The 23,856-nt window shown below is 41.5% G+C and overlaps 1 protein-coding gene across 1 annotated transcript in view; it reads right to left on the minus strand.

The window, feature by feature from the left end:
• LOC146834619 (vitellogenin-A2-like) overlaps positions 1-23,856 on the minus strand; it is a 70,517-nt gene that overhangs the window by 24,006 nt on the left and 22,655 nt on the right. Inside the window, exons 14-19 of the mRNA XM_085602094.1 lie at positions 11,969-12,093; positions 11,566-11,667; positions 10,056-10,175; positions 9,775-9,964; positions 9,539-9,632; positions 1,751-1,936 (exon numbers count right to left, since the gene is read on the minus strand). Coding sequence (XP_085458220.1) covers positions 1,751-1,936; positions 9,539-9,632; positions 9,775-9,964; positions 10,056-10,175; positions 11,566-11,667; positions 11,969-12,093 — 817 coding nt within the window. The remainder of the gene's footprint in view (positions 1-1,750; positions 1,937-9,538; positions 9,633-9,774; positions 9,965-10,055; positions 10,176-11,565; positions 11,668-11,968; positions 12,094-23,856) is intronic.

Below are 23,856 nucleotides of genomic sequence, written 5' to 3' on the forward strand. Positions count from 1 at the left end.
GTGGTGATATCAGAGAACGCAACAGTGAAAAGTGGCCCGCCAAACAACAAAACAGGTCCACTATCGACCAACAAGCCAGGCCACAAACTGGCCTGTAAGACAAGCCCTTATCGGACTGCCAGATTGCCCTATCGGCCAGTTCGATGCTGGTTCTAATTGGCATTTCTTTAGTTTCATTGAATCTTCCATAGATATACAGATATTGAATGTGCAAATGTGCAAATTTACCTGCACAATTTGCATGTCCACCTGGGTTCTCTATGGGATGATCCAGTAAAACCAAAACAGATATTACCTTTCACTTGATGACCTTTCTCAAGGCTACTTTACTGTGGTTCAAATATTGTGTGCTCCTCAGAATGTTTTAGTGCATTTCTAGTTCCAAAATATATCACAAGACAATGCTTTTTGAGTTCCCAAAAATATCACTTGACTAATCAAATTATTTTTCAACCGAATTGCACTAATACATATATAACACATATCTTCTGAACTCCTGAATTGACAATAAAGGGTAGTTTGGAAAGCCTGAACTCGCTTTATGTTTGATATACACCAAATATGTCCAAACACTTACAGCATCACACAATGACAGCAATAGTGGCGTAATGATTCTTGAGGGGGCCCCACTACAAAGTTCATGAAGGGACACCCCACGCTCCAGACCCAGTCAGGAGCCCTCAGGCCAGAGGCACACTGCCTGTGCATAGTGCTGGAGGGGCCCTCCCTGGACCTCAGGGATCCTCCACACTGTGCGAGTTGCAGGGACAATTGTTATGCCACTGGACAGCAAGACTGAAATTGCCATAGAAACACTGCCAGGTGTCTTTGTGTAATGGAAGAGATCAGCTTCAGTTCGCCGTTTCATCAAAAAATGCTCCAATTCCAAAATGTAGGAACCTGCTCAGTTTAGCAGCTACCCCTAGAGAGGAAGTTTCAGGATCTGTGATCTCATGTAGACAAATCTTACCAGAGAGTAAAGGCCAGGCGGCCTTAGAGTCCCAGGTTCAAATACTCAGCTCATTGCTTAAATCATTATCTGTCTCAAGGTCCCTGTTTTTAAGTTTATCAAAGCCTTGTCTGGTAGCAAATAAAGCAGTTTGTGAATGTGTGAAAATTGCACACATTTTAGTACTCGCTTTAAAGCTCTTAAGCCTGATTGATGGACTGCTTCTATTCTCCTCATCAAATAAAGGATATCACCTCGTGCAGTCTGAACACTGATGTTTGCTGTGTGTTTAGTGACTTGTGCCTTTTTTCTGTTTATAAATAACATTTAAACATTGGAATGTTAGCAGCTCCACTAAACACAACAGAGTAGCAGAGAGCAAACAGTGGCTGGCATAGACCGTTTGTCCCCGACTTTCCAGTGCATTTCTTCAGCTTTGCATCGTTTAATTTAGAATATTCTACCCTGAGTGCACAGAGTGTTCTAATTACATTTTAGTCCATGTGCTCATGAGTGCAAGATCGTGTTGGAAAACCTTCAAAGTCTTCGTTATAGAGAGTTTTTGAACATGACAGATCTTTCTAAACTTGTGAGACAATTATAATAATAAATATAGTTCTTATAACCTTTTGCAATATTAAAGATGACATATAAATTCATAAGTTTGTGAATGTTGAAATCCTGTCAATTTTCAAAATAGCTAATACTGCTTAATTTATAGTTGTAAAGAAAACAGAATCAGAGTGTGTGCTTCAAAAAAAGCACAATAAATATCAGAAAGAAACCAAACACATGTAATACCTTGTAACTAAGAGTTCATTCTCCTGCTGGCATGGTGTTGTCTCAACCTTGATGTTCATGGCTTTCATGTCAATCTTGGCTGTGAATTTCATTGGCGCATTTGCACGAACCTTGGCATGAAACTCTATTCCTGCCTGGATGAGGTGGGTGTTGATTCCCATAGTTGCCACTGTGTGCTTGAAGATACTGAATGAGAAATTAAAAAAGCAAATGATATATTAACAATAACTCACAAAGAAGTTAAAAAAGACACTGGGCGCAGCTGAAAGTGGTTTTGCTGATGTGTAGGAACACAATAGCAAACTCTCACCCACCATGCACAGGGAGACCATGTAACTTCTGTTTTGTTGGGACATAATGGATTGCACTGGAGCTTGAAAGGGACAGCCAGGCAAAAAAGATCCAATGTGCATTTATTTATTATATTAGCGCATTAAGGCCTTTAACCTCTCATATAAGAGAACAGCAACATGACTAGGGGACATGCAGGAGGGCTTTCAAACTTGCTTCTTAGGATTGAACAGCAAGAGAATGTCAAAAGTGTATGGTTAAGGTACTGAAATTTTCCATTGAAATTTGCACTTTACTGATTTTTTGTTTTTCAAAGAACTCAGGAAACATCAGTTCCACAGCAACCAGGCCAAACTTTGATGTACAAGCTCACATCACCTGTCATCAAATTCCTCCTTTTCACCATTGCTTGCAGTGCTGCCATTTCCTTTGCTAGAATGCCTGCACATATTTTGTGATCAACATTCACTCCAGAATATTTTTGGTCACATAACAGATTTCTATCTACTGTAACTCAGATCACCATTACCAAGTTGTAATGTATTCCTGTTGATATATATTGGATACCATGATCACACGCGTACACTCTATATTGCAAGTCACTGAGGAAGTCTTTAGCTACAGACAGCCACCAGCCCTTAATGCAATTTCGTTTACAATGTTACAAGTGACTTGCAATATTCGCTTAAAGAAATAGTTAGGACTATGTTATTGTTATAATAAGCAGATTTTTCCATCCATCGGGGACCGAATACATCTGAGATCTGACATTAGTAGCTAATCCAGTCCTCTATTTTTTCTTTAAAAGTAGGGCTTCAAAACCTAGAACCCACAGAAAAATTACTACTTTTTGAACGTCTCCTGTCTGACCAAGAACACATTAAGAGCATCCCTTCCAGGATGTTATTGCTCTCAAATAAGCTTCCATTAGTATAGACACTCTTGAGTGTCTTTCAGGAGCTCTGACTGGGTAGCGGGCAGCAGTTACAGGTGTTGCATAGGCTGTGAAACTAGTCGCTCTGTCACGCAGAAAGGGGAGTGTGAAAGACAGTAGGTTTTTTGGCGCTGCAGCTGCACCGCTTGTAAGGTGGACCATTTGCTTCTGACAGACACTGCTCCACCCATGGGCGAGTTAATGCTCAGGGGAGGAGAAGAGCTATTAAACATAGTGGCACATAAGGTAGGCAGACAAATTACATCACTACTGAATTGTTTTTAAAGCTGTTGCAAGTTAGTAGTTATGTAATTTTCTTATTACAAGTGTACCTGTAATAACAAAATAAACTTGAGTGGTATAAAAGAGAAAGCTGTCTTCTACTAATCAGAAATGCAATTATGAAAGCAATAGTCTGTTTCAAAATTCATTAGATCATACCACTTTAAGCACGCTGAGACCAAATATTGGTGACCCAGTGAGTTTTTTTTAAAAGCACTTTGAAATAACTTCTGTGCAGATCCTTACTCTCCAAGAACACATGCCAAAATCATATTAATATTGCCTTGTGAATCCTATTCTGGAACACATGCCTTCCTTTTGTGTCTTCTTGGGCAGATGCTATGGTTATTTCCAGTAAAGTACTTAGTAGGTTTTGCTGCTGGTGTTCATACACCACAGACCATTTAAGGTGTTTTTCAGCATTCACTAACTACTAATAAATGCAATAAACAGCTGATAAAGTATTTGGTACTGTAAACTGATAAACTGGTTCTTTATCTAGCTTATCGCTTTTCAGTGCAATGCTTTATTTTCCATTTTATCATCCAGAAATGCAACTCATAAAAATGCTCATCACGTGCATTAATACACTTCAGTCACACATCTACTGTTCACTCTACTAACAAGTTCAGTATCTGCTATTCTGCTGCAGCAAAGAATTTAAAATGTAATCCTAGTAGTGTTGCCATTAAGGAATTTACAGAATTTATGACGAGAAAACACAGAACTATTCTAATAAATAGTTCAACGGAGTATTTGGAAAAAGGCACTTTGAGTGCTCCCCCACTGCCTAGCTAACACCATTTCCCAGGTAGGGGCAATCACTCAAATAGAAGATAAGCTCACAGATTTAAAACATTTTTTGTTCTTTAATTCAATATTTCAAGATTTTCTTATCACAACAGTTTATTCAAGTGTGATCTAACTTAAAAATGTGATCCAACACGTGTTTCCTATAGATTCGCTCCCTCAGTTCCTCTTAGTTTTGGCTCTAGTTAAGTGAAGATGCAACAGTTACAGGCTGTCATAGAAAAACTGAATAGGATTGGAAGACATTTGGAAATTAGATTTTTGCTAACTAATTCAAACAGCTGCGAACATGTGAAATCGTAATATGGGTGCATGGTTTAAAATTGACAAGGTATTGAAATTACTTTAGGGACCCCGCGGCCGTAAGGCATATTCTTAATTGGCCTGCAGGGACTCTTGGTACTTCTATTGTTCCCTTGGAGCTAACTTTCTTTTACCCCAGAATCCAAGGGAACAGAGCCATGCATCCTGGGGTTCCTCCCTTCTCTCTGACTAACTCTCGTGCATTTCGTAAAAATGGGTATAAAATGTTTGAAACTAATCCCAAATCAACGACCCTTGATAGTATCCCAAGGTGGGACACTGTACTGCCATGGAGCTATAGGAATCGTACTGGGAGGATGGACCACTTGGTTCCATTTACGCCTCTGGATGTATCAAACCGATACGAGGCCCTCTCGAACCTTGATGGTTGCGATTGACAGATGAGGCAAATGACTAAAACACCCCTAGTCGCAATTCAGTCTGACCCATTAATTAATCTCGGGCTACTGCAAAATGGTAAATCTGATTTAATGAACGACAAAGTCCATTAAAGGGGATTTTGATACCAGAACCAACTCTTCCTCCCTTTACTTCACGCCCCTCTTCAAATTGTGTATCCAAACAGGGGGCGGATGTTGGGTCCTCTATCCTGAGCAATTCCGCTGGCTTATTGGATTTTCAAAATCATTTCATGGAATGTGGCAGGCCTCAAAAATAAACTCCCCAATCCTTAGTGGGGTACATTTATCACTTCTTTTGACATCTGCATGCTGCAAGAAACCTGGATGCTTAAAGAGAGTGTGGCTCCGGGCTTTGCAACATATGATATTTTAGCAAGCATGAGTAGTAGGGGAAGGCCCTCGGGGGGGCTGTCCATATGGGTTGGCTCCCATCTGGGAGTTAAGGCAAAGGACATCCCAACTGACTCTCGGGATGTGCAACTTGTTTTATTGGACGTAGTGAATGGCCCGAGTATTGCTTTGATAAATGTTTACTCAAGACCTATTAAGAGGGGCCTTGAATCGAAGGCTATTACTGCATTGTCCAAACTCTTACAGTCACTTGACTCCTCTACTGTGCTAATTCTGGGCGGGGACTTTAACTGCCACTTTGAGCCTCTTTTGGACTCAAATACAGGAGATCCAGATGAAGTGGATTTATTATGGACTATTCCTGACCCACTGACCCCTTTGGTTAAGGTATGGACTCCCCTTGTCTTGCAACTGCAGTCACTCTACTTAGCTGCATCATTGCGAGCATGTAATGGAAGGGTGAAGCCAGATAGACCTGGGAAAGCAACGTTCAACAGAGCAAATCATACCTCAATAATTGATTACATTTTTATCGAAGCAAGGTATTGGGACAGGCTTTATGAATTTGTGGTCATTGAGAGGTTTGATAGTGACCACAATGCTCTAGCTCTGAACCTTAAACCAGGGAGCTTTGGACTTAAAAATCCTGCCCCGGATGATAATTTTGTAACTGATCCATTGACAATCACAAATTGCAGAAGGAGAGTTAAGTGGCCAGAACTCCAAATGTCCAATAGTAAGCTGGCGAAACTGTATGAAATAATAATACCATTAATTGAAGAGATGGGGAGAGTTGGTTCTCTGGGTAGCCCCACTGATATTCACGGCCAACTGGTTGATGCTCTAAAGGACATTTTGTACCCAGTAAAAAGGGTCACACAGTCTCGGGCTGTAACAGCTCTGTGGTTTAACAAAACCTGCCGTACAGCCAAAAAGGCCCTGTTGACGGTAATAAAAACTAAGGACAGAGAAGCAATCAGGGCAAATCGTTCCTTGTATAAAAAAGCAATTAGTGATGCTAAGAAGGAAGGGGAGGCTGCACTGTGGGAAGAGTTGGGCCTTGCGCTCAGTTGCAAGGATGTTAAATTATTTTGGACTATCGTCGCAACTGGAGTGAATGGCCATTCTCATGCCCCTGTCCCTAATATTGCTTCCTCAATTTGGGAAAATCACTTTGGTGATCTTTATGGCACACGTAATTCTGATAGCCTGTCTGTTGGCACCCCTGATCTACCACCAGCCCCGGTATGCTATGTCCCATCTGAACTCTTTACTTTGGTCGAGGTGGAAACAGCAATTGAAAAAATGCTCCCGAATAAGGCTCCTGGCTTAGATAAATTGCCTGGGGACCTGTTTAGGGCTCAACCAAAGATATGGGCCCCCTACTTGGCTGTCCTATTTAATCGTATTTTGCAGGGGGGTGAAGTACCCTATGCTTGGCTTGGGGCAGAAAAAGGGCTGTCCATTAACCCCCTCCAATTATAGGCCTATCAGCCTTATAGATACTTCACAAAAATTAATGGGGAGGGTTCTTCTGGACAGGGTCTTGGGATGGATCGAGGAGAACGGGATTCTGTCCACATTCCAGGGAGGCTTTAGGGCTGGTACTTCTCCTCTAGATCAGATTTTTCGCCTGCAGGTCTTGTATTGGAAAACAGCTTTGGTAGAGGGTGGCAGCCTCTACCTGGTGTTTGTGGACCTGCGGGCAGCTTTCGATCTAGTCCCACGAACTAAATTGTGGCAAGTACTGGCAGATTTGGGTCTTCCGCCCTATCTATTGGCCGTCCTATCTAGGCTTCATGTTAACAATTTTGCCCAAGTAAGGTGTGGTAAACATGGTGAGCTTACTGACCGTTTTCCTGTTCAAAAAGGCGTTCGCCAAGGGTGTGTGTTGGCTCCCACACTGTTCAGCCTATATATTAACGGTCTTATTGACCATCTGAATTGTGTGGTAAATAATGATGCCCCCAAATTGGTCTCAGGTCGAGTGCCCGCACTGATGTTTGCAGACGATACTCTGTTACTGTCTAGAACATCATCGGGCATAAAAAACACATTGAATGGTTTCGTGAAGTTTTGTGAGCTAAGAGGACTTGAAATAAATCAGGGGAAAACAAAATATATGATTTTTAACCCCCCTAAGCGGGTGCGTCCAATCCCAGTCTTATCTGATATTCCCCTTGAAAGGGTCAAATCTTTCGTTTATTTGGGCGTCACTTTAACTGAGAATTTTAGTTGGAACACTCAGATTGCAAAGTCAATGCTCAAGCTTGTCCAATTGGCAGGGGGTTTAAATAAAGTTTTTAAAAAATTGACTTTTAAACCAGTGTCTCCTGCCCTGGAAATTTATTGTCGGCAGGCAAGAGTGGCTGCAATTTATGGGGCCGAGCTCTGGGGACATAAGCAGACAGTGTCTCTCTTAAAGGCTGAGCAGTCCTTTTTAAGATCTCTTCTAGGGCTTCCTTCCAGTACACCGTTGATCCCCCTCAGGTTTGATCTTGGGCTAGTCTCAATAGAGGAGATCATTAGTGCAAGACCAATCTTGTACTGGAAGAGGCTATGGTCAGTGCCTGAACTGGCCTCATATAGATCAGAATTTGCAGAGATTTGGCCTGCTCTTAAATATAAAAAGATCCCTTGGCTTCTGCATATTAATGCAGCTTGTATCCAACTAGGACTCCTGGAATTGTGGGCAAACCCGGAAGTAAGTTGTTCCGGGATACCAAGGAAAGAACTTCTTTCTTTGATATCCATGCAAATTTTTTTATCCCTTTTGAGCTCTTCAGCTATGGGTAGGTTGACCTTAGAATTCCTCATGGTCAAACAAGATCCTAAACTAGAGGAATTCATGGATCAAATTGAACCCTCACTTGCTCAAAAACTGTATATTCAGTTAAGATATGGTACCCTACCGGTTAGGTCCTTTTCATCCAAGTGGCAGACACAAAACCAGGAAAGTTGTCCTGCTTGTAATCACAAAACGGAGTCTGTTGCACATGTGCTACTTTTTTGTCCTGCCTATTATGTAATTAGGAAATGTTGGTTGATTCCCATTTGCAGGAACTTGGGATTTCGCCACGTTAAGCAGGCTTGTAGGTCCTTAATCTATGATACTCATCCCAATATTGTCTTTGCAGTATCCCGCTATTTACACAGTATGTGGCGCAGGAGACAAACTTTTTTAACCTAATCATTTTCACATTGATAACCTGAAGTTTAATCTTTTTTTAAAACTTTTAACTTTATATGCTTATTTATTGTCTTATTGTCTTATTGCAATTGTTGATGTACGTATGTGCACTTTTATGGTCTTTTGACCGAAATAAAGTTATCACTGACTGAAATTACTTTGATTAAAAGAAGAATGTTACTCATCAATGATATTACTGGAAGTTGGCAATAGATATTGCTGAGAACCTCTGAGGAGGCAGGTCCCCCCGAAAAAGGGGTTGGCAGTGATTTTGTCTGTGTTCTGTGATACTTAAATAAACTGTTGGAATTAGAAATACCTTACATCTTAAATAAAAGAACAACGAAGATTTGGGAACCCTGGATCTGTACATTTATCATATTGACCTTTTTATTGAAATCATATGAGATTCCCTATTTATCATAATTTTTCTACAATAAATGTCACTATAGGGTATTGGTATTGCTCGAAGAGATAGTGCTGGTCTAGTCTCTGATATCTACACTTATTTGATAACTCAAGTGGAAGAATTATTACTGGTTGGAGAGAAGTCTCATCCACCCACTGACTTCTAAGGGACTCACTCTCAGCTATGGTGTCTGATAATAACTGTTTCCTAGATGTTACATTTTCTTATCCCTAACTTTCCTAAATACTAGGGAGGTCATTCACAAGATGCCTGCGCAGCTAGAGCATCACTTTTTGTGACGCTTCACTGGTGCAGGCCTCTCAATCATATCTATTAGGCAACACAAAGCCACCCAGGCAGAATGAGGAGAATGTTTTCATTTAACTATGCTTTTTCCTCTTTCCTTGCATGCTGAATTCTGCAGCACATACAGAATGAGGGAAATGCCTCAATAGATTGTTTTTGGGCAGGAGGGTGTCCCTTCCTTCACAAAAAAATCCTGGCAACCATAGTGTAAGGGTGCCTGCACTGGCGCTAGGCACAGAATTATGTGCCGACGCTGGGTGAATGGACATGAATGAGCTGTTGTGACGCAGGGCAGCACAGCAAAATGACTTTCTGTGTTCCCCTTCACCAGAAACTTGTAAATGAGGCCGTAAATGTTATGTCTAACCCTTTGAGTACTTACCACAAATCTCTGAGATTAATTCACTTTATCTTACATTCAGCTCCAAAATTTCAATGTCAATTGACTGTTCTATTTTACTGGATAATTGATTGTGTATTTTCATCTTACCTTGGAGAAACATCTGCGTGAACTTGGATATTAGACTCCAGAAGCTGTGCAAGGCTGAAATCCGAAGATGGAGAGGGAGACACCTTCACATCAGCTGCAAAAGAAGCAAAAGAAGCACAGACATGCCAAAAAGATTACTTGGAAACTTCATATAATTCTCTGCTCAACATGTGTTTTTGTTCTGGTCACCCTTAAAGAATAATAATATTTTTTGATTAAATATTAAAGAAACATACTGTTAATGGCAGCGTTTGCCACAGCAGCAGAATATATGCTTAATTCCATTGGCAGACCAACACAGGTGGGCACGATCTGTCGAACCTCAGCTGCCAACACCGGTTGGGCATATTGCCGAGCAACACCATTCAGAAGTTTGTTGATAACTGTTTTCACCATACTGTGCCTTGCTGCTGGTTCTTTGAGAGCCTGTGGTAAAATAAATGAACCAGAGGGTCACTGAATGTGAGGTACTGCTACTATAGAGCACAATAATAATATGAAATAGAGCAGTGGTTACCGTAATGGCGGTCTGAATAAATTCCTTGTCAATGTCAACAAAGGCCATCTCCTGACCAAACAGCTTGATGTAAGCTGAGATTAGTGGGGCATCTGCAGGAAGAGCCTTAAAGCCCAGCAACTGTGAAAACAGAGGACACAAGTTGTTAGAATTAGGCAACAGCTTGAAAAAACAAAGTTCTTTTTTTAACTTTGTCACTAAGAGAAAATGACAATCTCACATGGTGCTCTGTCAATGGGGTTTTGAGGATCCCTTGTTGTGTGAGATAGAAGTGAGAGAGAAAGAGAGGGGGCGAGTGAGAGTGAGAGAGAGAGAGGGAGAGAAGATGCACTCAGGAAAATGCAGTGCCACCACATACATTTTGTAAAGTGCACTGCCCACCTGTATAATCTATCACTTATTAGAAGAGCAATGGTACATTATATTACTGTGGGGATATCTTCTGATTGCTTATACTAACCCCTCTATTACAAGCTTGCTAACAAAATGAGCATGTGGGCTCCAATGTAGTGCTTTTGCACATGGATTTTGCCAATATTCAAATGGAATACCAAAAGAATTCGGACTAGAGTGCATATGTGTACTCCTATGATATCTCCCACTGAGGAGTGCTTCATACAAAGTGGTTCTCTAATTGTCCCTGTGCACTGTGCAACTGCTCTACTTTTAGTAGCGATTGGTAACCTCTGCACTTGTGCCGGAGGACTGTTGCACCTCCTTTGTGTGAATGAATACCACCCATGTAACTATCACCGCTGATGGAGCACCTTCTCTGTAATTACACACAAATAATTTGATCACATTGTAACAAGGAACAGAGAAATTAGCCAGTCTATGTAACTCTGGAAGACACAAAGTTCAGACCAAATACATTTTCAGACGCAGAGCAAAACCTGACTAATGCAAAAGGCTTGAATTCATTAAATTATTCCTTTTCTCCATTTCCCTGTCCTGTGTTCGGTTTTCTTTTTGTGTGACATGAGGCAGCCACATTGCTGCACCTTGGCACAATAAATAAGTGGGAATTTTAAATAACACAAATCATACTCTTAAACATGAATTTGCTATTGACTTTGAGGAACATTTTACTTTAGTTGGAAATTGTAAAATACTAATTGATTGCTCCATGAGACAAAGACACAAAGATTTACAGTGATGTACGATCTGCTGGTTCTCTGCAGATGCAGCAAAATGCACCAGACAAGGGATTATTGCCAGCAGAATGAACATCAACATACAATGACATAGTAGCTGTAGTTCTGCTGACAGCTATCAGGCTGATGGTGGATGTATACCTCATCAACCATAAATCAGTGGATTTCAAAAAGTCACTTCGATAACATCAGCAGAAAAATCCTAGCGAGACTCGTGTTCGGAGGTCCAGTGACAGTTTAGAATGGTAAAATTAGAAGTAAGCTTTGACTACGGAAGTGGAGTGGTCATTAAGGAACCCCTGCAATAAAATGCATTATGTAAATAATCAATTAAAAAATATAAAGGTATACCTTACCGTTTTTGCAATCTGAAGGATTTTCTTGCGCATTGGATATTCTGCAAATGGGATATTCTGTTTCTTGAGAGTTTGTTCCAGGCCTTCTGCTCTCACAGCAATCTAGTAACAAATACTTAAATATGAGTCTTGGTGTGACGTTGATCCAGCAAATCAGTAAAATATTTGATAACTGATTTTTGAAACTATATCTTCAAATAATTATGTCCGCACAGTGTCATGCACAGGAGAAAATGTGTGATCTTGTAAGTTGTTTTTTTGGTTTACAATGTTCCACTGCTTTTCATGAAACATGATTTACTGTATCTTCCTCCACCTCAGTTAAAACTACTGCAATTCATCCATTCGTTTGTGACTGGTCTAGAAGAGTGGTCTTCGACAATGACAGCCTAATAGTATTTACCTCTAGAATATCAGCCTCTGCACCGGTGATGTACCCTCGTGTTTTGGCCAGCATTAACACGGGGAACATTGTGTTGGCGCTGTTCATGATGAAGACGTCTGCAGTTGCTCCAGCCATTAGTGCATCTATAAACACAGAAATAAGAATGTGTTTTGTTGAAAAAAGTTGCCTAGATGGTTGATCTTCCTGGCGCTTTGCTGTGGTACTCCTACATGCTCATGACAACTCAAGACAAAGCTTACTATTCTAAGTTTCTAGTACACTTGGAATTGTAGATGCCATGTTGCACCGTTATGGAAAAAGGCGTTGAACATGTCATATATAAAGGAATAAGAGAGAACGTTTAGCGGGTGGATTCATTTTTCTGTTGTGCAAAGTGAGGAAATTTCTAGGTCAGGCTTGCCTTTTTGTGTACTCTTGATGATTGCTTAAGTGAGTCTGGTGAAAGCCAGGGCATCCTTATGTGCTAAACAGCCATATTGATGTATCAGGAATGTGTCCAGGACCATGAGAGTCACACATCAAATGTACAAGTTATATGCATGTCAATGGTCAAGGAAGTATTACAAGTAGAAACAAGGTTATATACATGGCCACACCACTGTCCACTGTAAAATGCTTCATTCTGTTGAATGTATCCCATAAGGATCAAGAACCTGTTATGACCTTAGACTTGTATACATAGAGTCTGGGTAAATTCCTATTAAAAACTGCATGTCACTGTCTAGATGCTTCTTTCCTACCAAAATCATGTTTGGTGCTTACACGAAATTAGTAGCTCTCGTTTGAGCCTCCATTAGATAATGTAGCCGAGAGTGCACTTTCACTGTTGCAGCTTGTGAACTGTGAGGAGTATGTAACAGAAAAGGTAAGAAGGACTGAAATCTGATATCTATAATCTGCTAAAATAATACTATTGTAGTTGAAGGATGCTTGTGGTAATTCTTTCCTTCTTTTTACATTTTAAGTCATGCAGCTTCATTATCATCTTAATCACTGTATGATATTATTTAGTTTTTTTGAAGAATCATCTGCCATGATTTGACTTATTGGCTTTTCAAGCTAAGCAGACTATATCAGCATTACGTTATTTGCTTTTTTTAGGAAGATATGATTTTATTGCATAATGTATATAAAAATCAATACAATATCTTAAATAATTAAAACAACCTCATAATTCCAATAACATAAAAAATAATATCAATCATTCATCAATCACGATTAAAATCCATGTTCATAATGTTATGTATAAAGCCCTGAAAACTGGTTATTTGAACTAGCCTTACAGACTCAGCTCTACCAATGAAAAAATGTAGCTAAACACCCAATGGATTTATTAGATCTCCCAGGAAAACAGATCTGTGTAGCGTCTTTTAGTGACGTGTCCTCGCTTGTAGAAAGCGTTGATTCAGAAATTAGTTTCTCAAGCTCAATACTGAGGGGCAAAGGTAAAGAATCAGTGGGAAATAAATGACACAAGCAGCATTGTCTATTGTTAGCCCTGATCCTGTTCCTTGATCCCTCAAACTGGAATAACAGAATATGAAAAAGCCTGAAACGTAAAGGGCCTTTTTTAACCGTGTATTTAAGTTGGAATCTAAGTACAGTTGCCACTTGTTGATGAACGTTGTGAATGTATAATGTTGTTACAGCAAGTAAGTCACTTTCATATGACACCACTTTCATCTTCTTTTTGATTAGTAGTTTACCTGTCATTTTAGGAACTACAGCTAAGATTTTTATTGTGGGAAGCTGTTGATTTTCTGGTACAAATTCTAACTCTACAACCATTGTAATCAGTTGGTCTCCTGGGTATCATTTCATATCTTCTATAATTAATCAATTTAGATTGTACAAATATACATTTTGACAGTCACATAAATAATGAGCTAAGTATATGTTGTTTAGTATAGTAAGCTTCGTAAAGAACAAATTCCAATCAGATCATAGCATGTGCGGTTGAAGTACTTAAGTTAAAAATATTTTGTAAAATTTGAATAAAAGCAATATTTAAAGCCCCCATGGTTTGTTTATTGAAACTTTTGCCACACATGTAATGAATGGAGAACTTTTTTCTGTTAGCATTGTTAACGTTGGCTCCATAGCATTCCCCCCATATAAATGTGCAGATTGTGCATTTGCTATAACAGTATATTTAAGCAGTAGCTGCTGCTACTGGACCCAGGCGATGAGGCGGGGGGTGCAGGGGGTGTGGGGAGTGCAGGGAGAGGGTGGGGGCTGAAGGACAGAACGATAAAAACTTTTACCTGGAATGCCCAACCCACTGGCTAGCCAACCGCTCTTTTGCTGCATCGTCTGTCTTCTTCGTACAAAGTCCGGGCCAGCAGCTCCCCTGAGCCAATCACAAAACTGCAATGCAACGCTGTGATTGGTCTGAGCCCAGTGGTTCGGCGCTCAAACGGGGACAGGCAGGCTTTGTATGTTCCTCACCAGGCTGTGTAATGCAGCCTGGTATCAACATGCAAAGTGCTCTTGAACTGTTTGGCCGGCCCAAGAGGGCCAGCCAAGCAGTCGTGCAAACCACTCCTCTCCCTGCTCTGCCAGCCCTGCCCTGTCTGAGAGCCACGGACAGATATAGGAAAAATAAAATTATAATAACAGTAGGTATTATCATTTTATTTTTCCTTTTGTTCAGTGGGGCGACGCTCCTCTGCCTTAGCGGAGAAGCTGCCACTGGATTTATGCCTATTCCTGATCTCTTTTCAAATGTGACGGCCATGCAAGTTTAATGTCATAGGCTATCCCAAATTCGTATATTCTCTGACCTGTTCAATTTCCTTATCCAGTTGCTAGGTGAATCTTGACTTTGTTAGGTTAATCTTGACTTAGCTTTACCAAATTACAATATTTTAGTTTGCATAATATTAATTAGCAATCCATTTTTGGTGCTGCACTCTCCTAATCCTTTTAGCTGTTTTTGGAGGCCAATCTGGGTTGTTGGGATGAAAACAAGATTGTCAGCAGAAATAACATGTGAAATTTTCACATGTTCCCCGCTGAACTGATTAAGTATTGAGGTTAGGTCAGAAATGTGAAGTGCAACTAGCAAAGGTGACAATATGCAGCCTTGTTTGAACCTGTTATAAGTTTTAATCTTTGTTGTCAGACCTTGGGCTCTAGTTAGCTTCACTTGGATCCAGGTGTCTGTATGGAGATCAATTAATAAAGGCAAAAGAGCACCATCTAGTCCCCACTAAAACAACATTTGTCATTACCTGTCTTAAAACAGCATCAGAAAAGTCCACAATACAGGGCAAGATGGCCGCCGTGGCTCTGTAGAGAGAAGTCGCATACTCTACTCTCTCCTATCATAGGGTGATGGAGTTTTGGTGAATCCAGAGATGTGGGCTTTGACCTATCGGATAATCCTTGATACAGTGGATACATTTAACCCAGGTTGGCTCAGGGGCTCCCCTATAAAGAAAGTGAGAAGAAAGGTGACAGACTGGCTGACCTGCTGGAAAAATCTACTTAACGACGTGAAAGTGCCTCTGAAGATGCCCCAAAGGCTCAAGGCGGAGAGAGAAAAAGCAACATCAGCAGGACCGATCAAGCCCTTAGGGATTGCCGTAAGACAAGGGGCCATCCCAAAAACAGCATCGGTGGGAAAAGCGGCGGAATTCTCAAGTCGGAGGTCGAAGAGTGCAATAGTAAAGAATGCGGAGAAACAGGAGAAGAAACTGGAAGCAGGCCCGGAGACCCGCTCAGCGTTGTCTAAATCGGCGAAAGATAAAGATCAGAAGCGCCAAGCAACCTTACCAGAGTCGTTTGTCACAAGGATCCTTCCGTCTGTTCCACGGATACAGATCCAGGCAGATGGATTGCAGCACAAGGAGCGACAGGAGGTGAGGCTGCCGAAGGCTACCGACGCCCTGGGAGACAGCTGTCATACAAACGCGGAAGCAGAGCCGGACCGCGAGGACGCAAGCAGCGGAGGCCTGGTTGCTAGGCAACCGGAAAGCAATGCAGGAATTGGCGCGGTGAACGCAGAGCGGCGAGTAGAAGCTGCAGATGCCGCGGGAGGCGAGGAGAAAGAGGTAGAGATCGGTAAGGAACTGGGCTGTGATTCCGACGCTGACACTGCTGACACTGCTTCTAAACGGCGTGTAGAAGCCCCAGAAGCCGCGGGAGGAGAGGAGGAAGGGGTGGAGGTCGGTAAGGAGTCGGGTTGTGACACCGACATAGACACTGCTGCTAAGCAACTGGAGAAACAAAACAACTCTCAAATGTTAGATGCTCTCTTGTTAGTAGAGGCAGGGCTATACAATAAGCACTTGAAGGGCACCGAGGCAAGCCGGGGCAGCACACAGAGTTTAACAGAGCAGCATGGGCTACACTTGGATCTGGACTTGAGCAGAACTAATAAAAGTATAGATAGAAGCATGAGGGGAGGCTCACCTGAGTTTTTTTCGGTTAACGAAGGCTCGGACTCATCAAATCCGAGCGAAGTAGAATCAGAGGGAGAGGGGAGTCGAACTGATCGTACTTCGGACTCAGATAGTAGTAACGGATCTAGCGAATTAGTCACAAAAAAGAAGAAAAGTACTATGGGAGTAAAAAGAAGAAGCGGAAGAGGTTCAAGAAGCAGTATGACTAAAAAATTATCATGGGACTATTCCGCTACTTCAGAGACCTACAAAGAAAGTGAGCAGGAAGGAGGGGAGAAGGAGGGGAGGCGGAATAACCAAAATGTAACTCTCGAAATGCTCTTTGGTACTTTGAAACAGATGCAGAAGGAGGCAAGAATGGAGAGCAGAAGGGCGAAAAAAGACACAAAAAAACTGCAGGCATCACTAAGGAAAGTAAGTAGAAAGCAGGAAGAGGTTGAAGAAAGAGTCCTACAAGTGGAGGAAAGGACAAGTAGGGTTGAAGACGAAGTGACAGACTGGCAGACTTTTAAAATGGATCAAGAGAAGGTGGTTGAAGATCTTCAGTGGAAGCTAGAAAGTTTTGAAAATCGCCAAAGAAGGAATAATGTGAGACTTTTGGGCCTAGAGGAGGGGAAAGAGGGGCAGGATCCCAGAGGTTACGTGGTTAAGATTTTGGAAGAGGTCTTTCCTGACTCAAAATGGCAATGGGATGTGGAAGTGCAAAGAGCACATAGGTATCCACTGTTCAAAAAGAAAAATCGAGGAGGGCAGGATAAGGAACTCCCAAGAGCAATGTTGGTATTCTTGGGTAATTTCCTAGCAAGACAAGAGATAATCGATAAAGCCAGACCGGACTCAAGAATTACAGTTGATGGAAATACTTTTTTTTCAAGGCCAGACTTCTGCCACGTTACCGTGGAAAGAAGGTGGAAATTAAGACAGATGATAGGGCCTTTTCAAAAGCAAGGGGCAGAAGCATATCTCTTGTTTCCGTCTAGGCTGAAAGTTATCATGAAAGGTTATACCAAAATGTTTACATCTGAGATAAGAGCAGCAGAATACCTAGCAGAAATCTCCGATATTAACAAAGGGAAGGAGAGTAGAGCTAGAACCAGAACCCCGTCGCAATCTCCCCGGAGGGCTGCACCAAAAACTCCGTAAAATGGTTAGATGGTAATGCCATATATAGTCTATTTGGCAATATCAGACAGTGGGGTAAACAGGATGGGAGAGAGTAGCGACGCTGCAGAGTACGGTTGGCTACACATAGGCCAGGATTGGCCTATTTGCCTGTAGTGAGGGGGGGGGGGGGTCTCAAGGGGCGGGGGGTAAGGGGGAGAGGGGAGAGGGGGGAGGGGGGGGGGAGACACACATGTTGGTTTTGGGCACATTCTTGGTGTAGAAGAAAGGGGTAAAAAAGACTTAAAAAAAGATGCAGGGATCAAGGTACACAAACAAACTAAAGGAGGGGAGAAAGTGTTCTGGAAAGCTCAAAGTATAAAGATAATTACTAAATTTTGCTGGTTAAATCAGGAAAGCGGAACAGGGAAGTTTATGAATTTAAATGTCGTGTAGAATAGTATCAATAAATATTTGCGGACTCAATGAAATTAATAAGAGGTTAAAAGCTGCGTCACTGCTAAAAGCTTTTAAACCGGACTTAGTGTGCCTTCAGGAAACACACATCGAGGGCACTAAGGTTTATTTACTTGAGCAACTAGGTTTTAATGTACTTGCAAAAACTAATCAGAACACCAAGACAAGAGGAGTGGCAATACTGGGCAGGAAACAGGATGCAATAGTTAAAAGAAAGCTGGAGGATAAATGGGGAAGATGGGTTATAGTAGAATTATTGTTTAGGGGGGAAACCTTCACGCTTGTGTCAGTCTATGGCTCTACTGGAGATGATCCAGATGTTCCTCAATTCTTAGATGCAGAACTTGCTCAGTGGCCTGAGCCTGTTATATTATGCGGCGATCTGAACATTCATGATTTAGATAGTAGCTTTTTGGACCCTAACGGGAAGTATGCGGGGAGGAAAAAAAGAACATATAGGGCTCTAGCAGATTTAGCAAGGAATAACTCTCTTGAGGATCCCTGGGTACACTGCCATCCGAATCTCGATGGGAGTACTTTCTTTTCAGCGCCCCATCAGATCTTAGTCAGGCTGGATTATTTTTTAATCACAAGAGGGCTGATAGATGGTGCAAAGATAGTAAGAGAACCTAGGATCATATCAGATCATAGCCCGTTAGTGTTAGAGGTAAACATTGGGCAAAGGAGAAATAAGGAGCCGACGCAATGGACATTTGACAGAGCACTCCTGCAGGATCAGCAATATAGGGAAAGAATGGCTGAATGGGTTAAGGAGTTCTGGGTAATTAATAGAGGTACTGCGTCACCAGGGAGTGTCTGGGACGCTTTTAAAGCTGGAATACGAGGTGAGACCCTTAGCTATGTTATTAGAACTCAAAGAAGAGAAAGGGAGGGAATAGAAAGAAATAATGAATTAATTAGAGAGGCAGAGGAGGAACTCATGACGGCTATACATATGCATGCACCAGTTGAGCAGATATTGCTAAAATTAGTCGCTCTCAAAGCAATGGCCATGGAAGAGATGGCAAAAAAAACGGTGGAGAAGTATTTAGCCAATAAAGAAAAGGCGTATGAGCTTAGCGAAAGAGTGGGTCATATATTAGCGGTGCGAGCTAGACAAAGAGATGGTATGGCTAATATTAAGGAGATCCAAAATGATCAAGGAATTAAAGTTAAGGGTGCAGAACAGATTAGAGAGGTTTTTAGGCAGTTTTACACGGAATTGTATCGGGCAGATGGGCGGGGATTTGAGGAGGACATGAGGGCTTATTTGAGGGATATTGAGCCATCAAAGTTGGAGCAGGCAGACAAATTAGAGCTGGAAGAGAAATTCAAGGTGGAAGAACTTGTTGAAGCGCTGAGGGAACTCCCATCGGGGAAGGCTGCTGGCCCGGACCAGATCCCAGTTGAATTTTATAAGGTCTTTCAGACCGTTTTGCTAGCAGACATGTTCAATATAATGGTGTCAGCGCAACTGGGTGAAACTGTTCCATGTTCCTGGGGTGGTGCAGACATCATTGTTATTCCAAAAAAAGGTAAACCGCCAGATGTCCCAGGCTCCTATCGACCCATTACCTTAATGAACGCCGATGTCAAGGTGTTTTCAAAAATGTTGGCAAAAAGACTATCCAAGATAATTGAATCGTTAGTTACACCCTCTCAGCATGGATTTATTCCAGGGAAAGGCACAACCCACCATACCAGGCAGGTAATAACGGCACTTGATGTTGCAGACATCTTGGAGGACCCAATGGCGGCGGTGTTTCTTGACGCTGAAAAGGCCTTTGATAGGGTCTCATGGGGGTATCTATGGGATGCTCTAAGGTGGCATGGTATAGGACCAGGGTTCACAAAGGCTCTGCAGACGTTATACATAGCACCGACGGCCAAGATAAGAGTCAATAGAGGTTATTCAGCTGCAGTTAACATCCAGAGAGGAACAAGGCAGGGGTGTCCCTCTTCTCCCCTATTGTTTGCTCTGTATCTTGATCCCTATATTCGTAAACTGGAAATGAATCAACAAATACCTCCACTAGTACTAAATGGGTGCAGACTTAAATCACTAGCCTACGCGGACGACGTTGCCATCCTGATTCCAGACCCTGTAGCCGCCATCAGGGCAATTGAATCAGAAGCTGAGAAGTTTGGTCAGTTCTCTGGTTATAGTTTGAATACAACTAAAACCCAGATAGTCAAGAATCAGTGGGTAATGTGTAATGATGCAAGAGTGGTAAACACGGCAACTTATCTAGGGGTGCAAATGACGGCAGAAGTAAGCAAAATTGTGGAAAAAAACATGGATCCCTTGATAACTCAAATGAAAAAAGACCTAGAAAGAATGAACAATTTACATCTGTCACTGGTTGGTTGTACAAACACTATCAAAATGATGATCTTACCCAAATTTCTGTATGTATTCAGGGCTGTCCCATTGTTGATTGAAGCCAGCTGGTTTAATCGCATAGAGTCTATCTGTAACAGGTTTATATGGGCCCAAGGTAAAACCCGGAGAGCGTATAGGTACATGACGCTCCCTAGAGAAAGAGGGGGATGGGGGGCACCAGATTTTCGCTTATATTATATGGCCTCTGTACTGCAATATATTCAAGGTCTTATCGGTGGAAGCTCTGATGATGTTAGAATGCAGAAAATGTCTACAGATGTGTATGCTCTCGCTTTAGGGGTAAATGCTGAGAATTGCTTTCTGAAGTGCATTGATTATAGCTATTTCAAGAGGACCAAGTTTAAAACTGTTAAAGCGGCAGTGACGACGTGGAATGCATTTTTGAAGAGGGTAAAACTTGGGAGGTATAATAGATATGTCTCATTAAGTAACAACAGGTCGCTCCCTAAGGAAATTTTTGGAGATTATACTATGGCAGAGTGGGCATTAAAGGGGGTTATGCAAATTGGAGATTTGTATACACAAGATGGCCTTATGCAATTTTCAGAGCTGAGAGTAAAATACGGCTTAGATAATAGGGGATTTTTCAAATATCTACAGGTTAGAAGTTTCCTTGATAATAAAGTGGGGGGCCCGGCAGGTTTTAATAAAGTGGAAATAATGGAGAAAATAAAACTGTCGGGGGATTGTACCATCAAGTCCTTTTATGCAGCATTGGTGAAAGACAAGCAGGACGATCTAGTCAAATTTAGTAAAAAATGGGAAGATAAATTGGGTATTGATAATAGACTTTTTTATGATTCATTGAATCTTGGATCTACGATACTATGTGCTGCCCCGCTGCAGTCGCAGCATTATAAAACATTATACTCTTTGTACTTTACTCCTGCAAAGATCGCAAAATGGGGAGGAAATCAAGGAATCAATTGTCCTAGATGTAATGAGCTGGAAGTAGATAGCGTACACATTTTTGCTACATGTTCACAACTAAGAACTCTGATTAGGGAAATTGAGGGTTTTTTAGCAAACTCACTTGATATTGAGATATCCCTTACACCAGTTTGGATTATGCTAGGAGTAAGTGATGACGAGCAGGCTCAATATGCTGATTTCCTTTTTGTAGCAATGGCTGTCTATAGACTAACAATAGCTAGGGCATGGCTAGATAAAAGTTCTCCGAAAATGCAATGTTGGCTGGCAAATACCCTATATGCATATAATATAGAGGAAAAAATTTTTGCACGAAAGGGGAGGAGTGGAAGACGTTTGGGGAAAAGAATCTGGGAGCCATTATGTAAATGGAAAGAGAGACAAAGAAGGAATAGCTAGGGAGAGGGGTAGGTTGTTGCCTGTACTTTGATGTCGAGTATTTTAATCATAGCTGATTTCCATAAATGTGTACACTTTGATCGGTCAGATTTACTGTATAAGTTAGTATTTAAGTCTTGTGATATGGGTAATGCTCATAATCTACTGTTGTAATGAAGAAAAATAAAAAATTTCACAAATAAAAAAAAAAAAAAAAAAAAAAAAGAAAAGTCCACAATACAGACAAATAAAATGAGTTCATTTTTAATTTTAGTGTACAATGAATTATAGTAGTTAGAAGACATAAATATGCAGTCATGGAACACTTAGGTATAAAGCCAGTTTGATTAACCAGAGGGCGATCATCTCCCTCAGCCCACGCAAGTAGAAATGAATGGAGGTGATTCGCGAATATATTACCATCAGCATTTAACAGAGCAATAAGCCGATAACTGCTAGGCTCTGATCCTGTGCCTTTCTTATATACCGGTTGAATGTAAGAGCCTTTCTAATTTGCTGGAACATGACCATTTAAAGTGGTTTGATTAAAAAGCAGCACCAAAACTTATCCCCACATTTTCGGATCTGATTTGATAACTGTTATTGGTATGCCATAAGGGCCGGGTCCCAGGAATCTCAGCTATTCCTTATAAGTAAGTGAACATCTTTAACAGAAAGCGTGAAATGCTCAAAATCCTTATATCCAGATTATGTCAATGGCGGCCAGATGGGGTTTTGTAGTAAAGGGAAGGCAACCATCAGTGACTCTGATGAAGAAAGGTTGATCATTCAAGGGGACAATTTTTGTTCAAGGGAGAATGTTAGCCGCCTATTCTCTTTTTTTTGGCGGTCATAGGTTTGAGAGGCAGAGCATATCATAGGGATAGTGTAAGGTGTACGTTGGGTCTTGATGCTTCATTTTCTTTATACAAACCTAGGCAACCTCCCCATAAAAAAAGAGGACAATGTATGATCATAAAAATAAAAGGCCTGATTTATCAAAGTATTGCATTGCCCTTGCGTCATGCGGGGTGTTAAAAGGGCAACGCAATCCTTAAGTCAGATTTACCAAACCACGCAAGCCCATCTTGCATGGCCACACATTGTTTGAAAAGTATGGACTAATGCGAGGAAGTGCAAGTTTCTGTGCTGAGAATGCGTTATATGAGTGTAACTTGGTGTTCCCATGCATCCATCAATTTATTTTGGCATATTCCCAGATTTAGCAAGACAGGTAAACCTAGGAATCCATCGAAATGCTATGTAATTAGAAAGAGGAAAACAACTCTCAGCATTGTTTTTGTGCAGGAAAGTCTCCCTTCCTGCACAGACACAATCCTACCTGTAATGCAAGCAGCCTGGCACCATGGCGCAAGGGGGCCTGCATTGGTCCTTGGCAGCACACAGTGTGCCATCGCAGATAGGGAGCAGAAATGTGCCTTATGTTGGTACACATGGCATTTTCCTGCTCTCCCCATTTGACCCAGAAAAGCGCTGCAAGTTGTCTTGCTACATCTGCTGCATCAAATAATGATACATCTAGACCACAATGTGGAAGGGAAGCCACATGCAAAGCAGCCCCATTTTTGAGCTGCCATAAGCAATGAAGTCAGCATTACAGTGGACAGAGATACACTCAGCTTGCATCATTCAGCCTATAACATGACGTCTTGGGGCCTAATTCACAAAGATAAAATTACACTTTTGTCCAAGTTTACAATTTTTCTAGTATTCACAAGCTATGAGTTGATTTTACCAATAGTAATTTTATGACTGTTGAGACTTCGCATTCAGGGCAGACAAGTCTTCACATAAAAAGATGGGACAGGACTATCTTTCTATGTGCAGGGTCCCTACCATGAGTGTTGAGTATCTGCAATTGTAAAATTACTGTTAGTAAAATTAAATTTACAGGTTGTGAATTCCCCCAAAAATATGAAGTTAGGCAAAAGTGCACGTTTTCCTTACAGACTCATATTGGACCTTCCCAAACTGTCACACATCACGACCCACCTCAGAAACCTCCACTAGCTCCCCTTCCAGAAAAAGGTATTGGTTCAAGATCCTCAGGAATGCCTACAAAGCCCTCCATGATCAAGGTCCATCCTAAATCAACCATCGACTGAAATTCCATCAACCCTCCAGACACCTGCGCTATTCCTTACGTGCCCTCGATCACACCCCCAGCA

This window comes from Triturus cristatus, chromosome 4_2 (genome assembly GCF_964204655.1).
Source record: "Triturus cristatus chromosome 4_2, aTriCri1.1, whole genome shotgun sequence".
Taxonomy (NCBI): Eukaryota; Metazoa; Chordata; class Amphibia; order Caudata; family Salamandridae; genus Triturus; species Triturus cristatus.